Genomic DNA, 9,647 nt, shown 5'->3' on the forward strand with positions numbered 1-9,647 from the left:
TTTCCCCTCGCCTAAGCTAAACCTGGAAACGAATGGCAGCTTCAGACCGACATCTACATTCTTGTATTCGCAAGCTGACGTCTCGCGAACCGTTTCTGATCGGTACTGATGGGATGTTGAGAATTTACAAGCATCTCGAGTCTCCTTCCGGCGTCGGACCTAATGTTCCATTATTCATCAGGATCACTGTGCAGGGATCAAGACGAATAGACGGAATAAGGCATCCGGTTATCCATAATTCCAACTGAGCTTCTGAGCTCGAGTCTACGCTCCGACCGCGTATACTCTTCGGCTTCGGGGATAGATGGCGACGATCGTTGACCATCGTATGTACCTTGTCGCTTATTCGAATATATGTTTCTATGAACTCTCTCTGGTCGATATCGCATCGCTAGTCCTCGAGATGGAAAACCTCCGCCGGCTGGCCGCATCGACCCAGAAAACGCTTCAAGCCATGGACGAAGAGCTGGCGACAGTCCTCCTGGCACCGTTTTGAATCTTGAAGATTCTGACTCGAGTCTGGCATCCGTACTCGGATTCGTGCCAGACGGACCTACCGACTCGGAACGAGAAATCCTTCAGTCGCTCTTGAGCTCATTCCGCAAGGATGCGAATCTAAGGCTTGACTGCGAGACCAAACTGCAAAGACAGGGGCTTACAGATCATTGATTGCGTCTGTAGGTCCCGATCATGATGATGATTCCAAAAATATCCCGAGGAATAAAGGCGTTAGTCGGAGATCAGGAACTGGGGAAATTCCTGCTGCGATACGGAGCCATCCCCCCCTAGTTCCCCGTCGAGGGGATCCTCTCAGGAGTGATCGCGGTGTATGACATCCCGCGACAAGGTTTTTGACTCCCGCGTGGTATCCATATCGCAGTCGAGATCTGTATGTCTTCCAGAGGGAATTCGGGTGGCTCTCTCGAAGCTAACTGCTAATCAGCTCTGATCAGTTCCAGAGATTGGCCGCACCATTATTGCCCCGATACTGCCCCGGTTCTAGATTCCGGTGAACCATTGCAATATTCCAAGTTGCGGGACCTGAAAGCACGGGGATGTTCCACAGTGACCGCCGCCCATGGTAACAGCGGATTCCTGTAGTTGAAGGAGTTTGACGATCTATTCCAGATGAGAGGACTTCTAAGAGACCGCACTAGAGACGGGATCGCTGTTCCCCGTTGGAATGAGCACAGCGAGTCTCGCGGAAATCTGTCGGCTCAAGTCAGCGATTTTCGATTCTGTCAAAATCACCCTCCGAGGAAAGAAGCGAATGAAGGTCGTTCATTTCTCGGGCCGGACGCCTATTTTGTACAATCATAAGAACTTCCTCAATATTCTCGGAAATCGATGGGCCTTCCTGATTCTCCAGGTCTCAGAGCTCCGCAAGAGGGACAAAGCTGACCGCTAGAGCTTCCTTTTCATCAAGAATGGGATCTCTGACTGCTTGAGTGAGATTCGAAGAACCTCCACAGGAGCCCTATGCTCTCTGGCCGACATCCTCCGGTACTTTCCACCTGGGCCCGAATGGTGCCGAATTCAGCCCACAAAGACCGTGACGATTTCAATTCGGGGAAAATATATCATGGAACACGTCAAGTTCGGGTGCAACGGTATCTGCCGCGCAGAACAAGAACTCCCGAGCCGTGTTGGCCCCGACGAAGAAGCGAGCGATTCAATCGGAATAATCGAGGATAAAAAAATCTATGATGATCGAACTGAGCTCAGATTCTACCCTGCTCGGAAATACAATCGGTCGAAGTCGAGGACTGAGGAAAGTGTTTCTAAGATTCCGCACCACCACAAACTCTAAATTTGGAAAGCGGCAGTTGGAATGATTGGAGTCTAGGGGTCAGTTCGAACAATGTAATACATTGGGCCTCGCAGAGCAACGTGAGCGTTATCTCGGGGCTGGAGTCACGCAAGTCGCTCTAGTCCAAGGACCGGATACTTTTATCGGAAACCGCTAATTGCGCGTGCTTTAAGGAACCCCTTGTTTTCAATCTCTTCGTCAAAAAATTTAATAGAAGCCCGGAGACAATGACCTAAAGTTTCCGGAGTTCGCGCAAGAAGCCAATCGAGTCTCCGCGATGGCACCGGAAGAGGGCGAACGTCGAGATTGGTTTCGATTCTGACAATGCAGGGCAGAGCGAGGCCGGAACTGACCCCCCATATCCCATCAGACGACCTCCCATGCCGAGCCTTCGATGAAGATACGGTTCGGAGCAGGCTCCGGATCCAAGATCGAACAGTGGTTGCAGCAGAGACCAAAGAGCGGTCACACCTGCTGTTCACGGGGCAAAGAGAATAATCAGACAGAGACACGAAGCTTCGCAGAGGATTCACGAGTCTCACGACCCACTGACAGCGGCAACGAGACTTCGCCCGTGCGAGGTCTTCCCGAACATCAAGGTTCATATGGTGGATTTCCGACGCGCGACTTGTAGAGATTATATCATTTCCCACTTTCCGCATCCATCGTTCCCAACGAACTTCAGCTGGCCGACGAGAAATCAAACAACTTGAGAGATCGCGGAGCCGACTCCATCTCGACAGTGGAGTCTTATCTCGTATGCCCCTTCAATCCATTTTCGGTGCGATTCAGATTCATTGTGGTGTTCTATCCGTTGAGCTCGATCATCAATGTTTTTCCTTCTCAAAGGGACAATCACTTTATCACATGATGAATGGTTCGCATGGCGTTCGCTTGGGGAACTGAATTAGAGCTCCAGCTGTTTGAAATGATTCCGCGCACCGGCTCCATCATTTAAACAAGAATCGCCGACTGCAAGGAGTACCTTCCCACCAGCTGTGTATTGAACCTTTTTATTGGTCGAGGAATAGGCCGCTCGCAATGTGCGTCCCCGACAAAGTGATCATAAAATACGTCGAGTGGGAGGAATCTCCTCTCATGGTATCGATGGGCTCCGCGTGCACGACAGCAGATGTTTGCGGCAACGCGGAAACTGCATTCCCCAAGAACTCCGCTGAAGAGGTCACCGGACCTCCCAAGCTCCGACGTGAAACGGTGTGGCAAGAACTTACCTCCCTCAGAGATGTTCTGATTCCATCCCAGACAGCACGGCACTCAAACTCAGTGGCAACTTGAAGCGCGGCTTGTCGCGCTCCTCGTATCTTCACGGGTATCTGTCCTGCACACATTCGGACTGCATCCTGCAGGCGCCTCCCCCGGAGGCGGAGCGCTCTCCGGCCACGCCTTGTGCGAGCTTTTTTTATGCCTAGGAGAGCGTCGTCGTGGTAGTCGTTGTCGTGATCGTCGTCATCCCACTTGGCAAGACCGAAGGCAGACCGTGGAAAGGCGCTGCGAAAATACGAAGAGAGGAACAGCCACCCTGCTGTTCGCTCGCTCGCCCTCTCTTATTCCCTCTTCTTCCTCCTGACTGTCAACCTCCGGGGCAAACCAACTAACAACGATCCAGCAACTAGTGGGAGGGGGGGAAGACTTCCTCCTTCTAGAGTCTAGGGTATCGCTTCGCTTTTTTTTTCGAAACGGGGCTTGGGGTGGATATTTCGCCTAGCGGGAATTCCACATCTTCAATTCATTGGAACTCGATCGAGTTTTACTAGCCCTCGCCAAATGGAGTCTCTCGCATCCAAAATCGATCCCCGGAGCCTTTTGCTCCTCGGACTTGGTAGCTCCGCGAAGACTCCGATGAGAATAGTAACTTTTTCATCAAAGCTCATCCTCAGGCTTAGCTTTATCGGTATTTAGCGAGACCTTCGGTGCTCCCTCAGCGCGCCAATCCCATACGAAGAAATCGAACTGATAGCCGAATTCTGGCCTCAAACACAGTTCAAGGTTCTAGAACGAAGGATCATCAAAAAAAGGCGTGAAGACCTGTAATATTCACCCTTGATCAAATGATCTTGTTCTCGAGGAATGAAGAGCTCTGTTGAAGGGATGGATTACGCTGGAGATCCCCGCAGACTATGAAATGTCTTTTTCGCAAGGATATCAGTGACCAGCAATGCTCCCCGGACCAGAATTCTGAATGAAAGAACTCCGGGACTGTACATCGTCCCACGACGTTGAGTATGGAGCCGAAGTAAGCAAGATGAATCAGAGATAGGTCAATTCGATCGACTACGCGGCAAATCCTCCTACAGCAGAACATTTTGGGAGAATCGGCGCGATACCTGAAGAAGACGAGTTACCTTCGGTACGATTTCGGCTGGTGTTCTAGAAAATCGGGCTCGCGACTACGGATGCTCCATCGACTACCCGAAACTCATGACCCTTGACTCGCTCATAGCGATCTAGAAGTGATCTCTGGTGACATCATCGGCGATCGAGGCAGCATGATCAATGACCGAGCATGGACGCTCTCATAAGCGATTGCACTCGTTCGAAACCGCGTCTCCTCGTTTGAATCCGAGGAGCATGCAAAACGAGGATTGAGTATCAGTGGAGCAGGAAAAATGCAGGTTCAAAGAGTTCATGTCCGCCTGGATACAGAGTAATAATCATCACCGGAAATCCCCGCTGTATATGAGTTCTCATCGCTCCAATTTCCTCCTCAAGTGGTTTACGTCAGTGATGATCAGCGACCGGGTTGCTTCCGGGGATCCCTGGACAAGAAGAGGAAACTCTGGTCCGAATTCCTCGCCCTTGGATCGGATCTCCTGGCGATGATTGGCGCTCGACCAGGTCGTACCGGGAATGACGAATTTGGCTGAGAAACATGCAAGACGAATTTCGGAAGAACTCCAGACGATTTGGAGGAAGAAAATCTGGTAAAGCCTTGCGACTCCGCGAGCGCGGGCCTTGCAGATGTATCATTTGGAACGGATACTCGCAAATTAAGAGTCTCCCTGAAATTTCTGCGGAACGAGTTCCTCAGTCGGCTTACGATGGTGCCAGGTCATTGGAAACGAAAATACATGCGTAGGCGGTCTTCCGAGCAGCGCATGGGAGGGAACTATAGACTTAAGAGCCAGAAGCTCACAAATCGTTTCGCACCAGCTTCATGATTCATGAATTCGTAAAATCCGTGGTATCGTAGCATACACGTGCTACCCATCTCGGGAGTCGGCCAGGGTGTGTTTCGGAGTAAGCGAACACCCAATTCACTGAGCAGAAATGCGTCGCTTCCGTTCTCGAACGTCGACGGTGCGTCTGTTAATTGAGGACCGGCAATACTGGCTCAGGGGATGAGCCCCAGTACTCCGGCTTCGACCCGCGAAGACCCTCGACCGATGCATATTTACGCACGGGGAACTTCCCTCTATGAGATCTACCACAGGACCGTTCGGAAAAAGGCGCGGGGCTTGGATCGTGAGGGCTGCTGACCTTTACCGGGTATCCTTCCCAACCATCCCGATCGCTGGCATCGCCCAGCCCAGCTCCCGCGCCTCTGAATACGGGGCACCCTCTCTGCGCAATCAAGTGGAGAGCGCACAGCTGAAAGAGAAGGGAGTCTGCTCTCGGGGAATGTTCCGACTTCCTTAAGGATTCAGCCCCTCTATCCCCTAAGGCAGCGGTTCCCGAATGGGGGTCCCGGGACCCCTTGAGGGTCCCGAATCCCATCCCCCGGGGTCCCGGAGTCCGCTGTAAAATGCTGATGTTATCGCCCCACAGAGAAATACGTGTATTCGGTAGCTCGAGGAAATATCGGGCAAATATGCAGTTGTCCGCCAACTCATGAAAGATTTCTTCGAAACGCACAACTTGGACTTGCAGACCATTGGCTCTGTTTGCACCGATGGTGCGCCGGCAATGCTCGGCAACAAGTCCGAGTTTTGTGCCTTTATGAGGCGGGAAATTCCGAATTTGCAGACAACCCACTGCTTTCTCCACCGCCATGCTCTGGCCTCGAAGACGCTTCCGATGGAGCTCAAACATGTTCTAGATTTGTCCGTGAAGGCTATCAACTTTATCCGGGGTCGGGCTCTGAATCATCGTTTAATCAAATCGCCATGCGAGAGCCTTAGGAGCGAGCACACAGTGCTCCTTTCTATACGAGCGTACAATGGCTCTCTCGCGGACAAGCACACTCCCGCTTTTTCGAGCTCCAAGATGAGGTCAAGCTATTCTTGAAGGATCAAAAGGGTAATCTCCTGGGCGACTTCGAAGCTCCGATGTCCCTCAAACGATTGGCCTATCTCGCGGACATTTTCAGTCTGCTGAATGAACTGAGCAAATCTCTTCAAGGCAGGGAATCAAACATGCTCATTGCAAAACAAAAGTTTAAAGCATTCACAGCAAAATTGCAGCTTTGTCGGAGACGAGTAGAGAGCGGAAACTTGACAAACTTCCCATCGCTGCAGAAAACTTGTTCCACAGAGGATGACACAACTTCGACTGTGATAGTTCCGGGAGTATCGGCACATTTGAACTTGCTGTCTGAATCTTTCGACGGGTATTTTGCACCAGGGGACCTCGAGATCTGCGAAGAATGGATATTGGATCCTTTCTCCTTCGACATCCAAAACCTCTCTGATAGCGGCAAAATCGAAGCAGATCTCATCGAACTCCGCGAGGATCGGGCCTTAGCCATGGGATTTCAGAACAAAAACTTGGAGGAGTTTTGGTGCTCAATCATGGGGAGTTGCCCACGACTTGCTGAGAGCGCTCTCATGCTTCTTGTTCCGTTCGTAACGACGTACCTGTATGAATCCGGCTTCAGTACTTTGTCAACAATCAAAACAAAGAAGAGATCGCGTCTTAACCCTGAAGCAGATCTGCGCTTAGCTTTGAACTCGACAGGGCCACGTATATCAGATATTGTGGATTGCAAAAGACAGCACAAAAGTCATTGAGATGTTCATTGAGTCATAAATAAGTCATAAGTGAACATGGTTGAATCAAAAAGGAATAAATGCCGACGAGCGCATACGATAGAGAATCGTACCGCTAAGCGAATAGCGAATGACCTGTATACCCCGAAGCTACGGTTTTGACAGGACATGGCAGGGGGTCCCGGGCAGACTCGCGAAGTCCGGCGGGGGTCCCGGGCGAAAAAGAAATAGGGAGCCGCTGCTCTAGGGGGACATACGAAAATCAGCGAAGTGTAGAACTCCGGAGAAGAGCTTCTCCGTCCTCGACGTGCGAGGTCCTAATATCTGAGCTCCATCCTTTTCTGCACCTAAACCCTCCCTGAGACTCATGAGATCCTGGGCGACACAACTGACGGCGGAGTCCGTCAAGAATCCTGTTCACCCCTCCTCCGATCGGGACTTGACGTAAGCGGGACTTGACGGTCCCATATCCCTACGAGGTGGGATACGGATTCCCCCCAAAAACCCGCGATTATCTCGATACCTAACAGCGATCCTGCGCTGCCCCACCAGAACCGGAGTCTCTTGATGGAAGCTCTCTGAGCTTTTCACTCTGGCATCGTCAAGCCTGGGGTTCGGCAGGGACCGAGAGCTTTCAGGCTCGGCTTCGATCTTGTCTCATGCTCGGAGGGTTCCTTTCCGATCGATATCTCAGGAGCCATCTCCCGATCGGGTGAAGATATATTCCATCAGATGGCCCTCTGTAGTGAGGAAACTTGTCTATTCCTCCCCTTGCTCCAACCGCTCCGACGGTCCGAGCCAGGTCCACCCAACTCTGCGTAAAAGCATCGCGAATCGAGAAAGCCATACCGACAACTTACCGCTCCTCCATGGGTCAGCGTCCTTCCATCTGGTCGGTTCCGGCGGTTTTCACTCAGGTCAGGACGCTCTGCCCGAACCGAGACGTTTAGCTGGCGGATCGCTCTGAGCAGAACATCCTTAGCGCCTGATGGCGGGCTGGACGGTAAAGGGCCGTTGCTGTGCAGCTCAAATGGTGGTATCCCTTGGAGTCCACCAGGCTACCGCATCGGCGCATGGGTTCGGCAAACAGATCGAGGCCGAGACGGAGGCCGCACGCGAGCTGGATTTCCGCCGCTGCTGAGGACGGTAGCCAAGTCAATGCCCGGGCGGACGCGGAGCCACTCTCAGCTATCATTCTGTAGTTTTTCATATAGGTTTCTTTCGGCGTTTTGCTGGATCGCTCGATAGAGTCGATGACCCCCTATCCTTAGCATCTAGAATCGAAGGTGGGATAGGTCCGCAGGACGCATTATCAGATTCCTGCCTCGGAGGGGGAGAACACAGAAAAATAGTGATGGGCGACATCTGACTTATGTTAGTATGAGCTGAATTCAGAATGAGGCATAACCACTGCCGAATTCTACGCAGCGCGGATGAACCCTGCGCGGACCCGAGTAGCACCACGACGCAAGATGTTTGGAACACATGCGGTAGTAGGGTTCCCAACTTCTTCAAACCATTCGAGGGACTTGCCAGTCCCTCGCAGACTTTGACGAGCCAGCTTTGGAAAGTTGGGGCTTCGGACAGTATCATCGGCAAGCCGGACTCCGTCGCGTCTCGAAGAAAACGCGAGCTCTCTTCCAGGCTCCACCCCTCTACAAATTGTCACAGAGAATCCATTTCTCGTCTCCTGTCACGATGCGCTCGAGGGAGGGCTTTCGCCCGGAGCTCGTGGAAAAAGTTATAGATACATCCGATCGTCGATGCTTCTCGTGCTCCGATACTTGGTGAGCCACCCAAGCATTAGGCTTGGGAATGAGGCCGACTTCGTTGAGGTGCCGAAAGATGGTCCTCTCCTCGCATCCGAACCCTCCGGAAAGCTCAGACGTCGCGTCGTGTAAGGAGGGCGCTCTCCCGGTGCTGCCCGAAAGGAGGGCATCGACGTCGGCGTCGATTCCTGACGACCTCCTACATCGTCCGCCAAGTCCGTATTGCCCGACCAGAGTTTCCTCGCCCGTGCTTCGAGCCTTGATAAACTTTGGGTTTCCTTACCTCATCGGGACTAGAACAAGCATATCGTGATGAGCTTCCGGAAGGATCTGGCCCTTCTCGTCCTCGTTTTACGTAGCTTGTCTCATGTGAAGTTCAAGCACTCCTTCTCATATTTCCTCCATGACTCAAGGATGGGAATTCCTCTGTATGATCCGATCACGGCAAGTCCACTTGCTCCGTTCCTTCTCTACGCTCATGCGGATTTCATACAGGGGCCATATGACCTAAAGGCCCCCAACCCAGGATACAGCGAAAGGCATATCTCCAGGAATTCCATGCAGTTAAGTCATCAAGCCTAAGTCGATGACAGCGATCACTGTGGATCGTTTCAGACGCAGGATTTTATTGTCGATCACAGATATTATGCAAAATGTATTATGTACAATAGAGGCTGAGAACCTGCGGACAGAAGTGAGTGAAGCCAATGGAAGGATGGATAGTAGTACGACTGGGCGAGGAGCAGTCTCGATCGACATTGGGAAACATTCCCGCTCCACATTCGGACGAGATGTCCGACGCAGCGTGCCACGATGCGACATGGGTCGGAAGTAGGCTCGGAAGTAGGCCCTCAAAAGATCCGCGGTGCTCCCCAAGATCCGCGCAGAAGCCCCTCACAGTAATTTCACAGCTTCTCCAATTTTGGGCAGTTCATTGTCAGGCTGGTCAGTGGCAACTGGCAACCGACGAGTCTGGGCGGAGCTCACAGTTGTGTGCCATCTCTGAAGGTGTCTGTCCGCTGTCGAAGAGTTCCTAATCGAGTTTCCTCGATCGAGTACGGAATCAACTTCGCATACGGAATCAGGGGCGTACCCACAATTTTTCCTGCGTGGGGGGGGGAC

The 9,647-nt window shown here is 52.1% G+C and overlaps 1 protein-coding gene across 1 annotated transcript in view; it reads left to right on the forward strand.

Annotated features, from left to right (window-relative positions):
- Nucleotides 1-2,851: 2,851 nt before the first annotated feature.
- Nucleotides 2,852-9,647, forward strand: part of Hs2st (Heparan sulfate 2-O-sulfotransferase) — a 12,624-nt gene continuing 5,828 nt past the window's right edge. The window contains exon 1 of the mRNA XM_018640990.2: nt 2,852-3,025. Coding sequence (XP_018496506.2) covers nt 2,852-3,025 — 174 coding nt within the window. The remainder of the gene's footprint in view (nt 3,026-9,647) is intronic.

The sequence above is a fragment of the Galendromus occidentalis genome, unplaced genomic scaffold (assembly GCF_000255335.2).
Source record: "Galendromus occidentalis unplaced genomic scaffold, Mocc_1.1 scf7180000077515, whole genome shotgun sequence".
NCBI classification, from domain to species: Eukaryota; Metazoa; Arthropoda; class Arachnida; order Mesostigmata; family Phytoseiidae; genus Galendromus; species Galendromus occidentalis.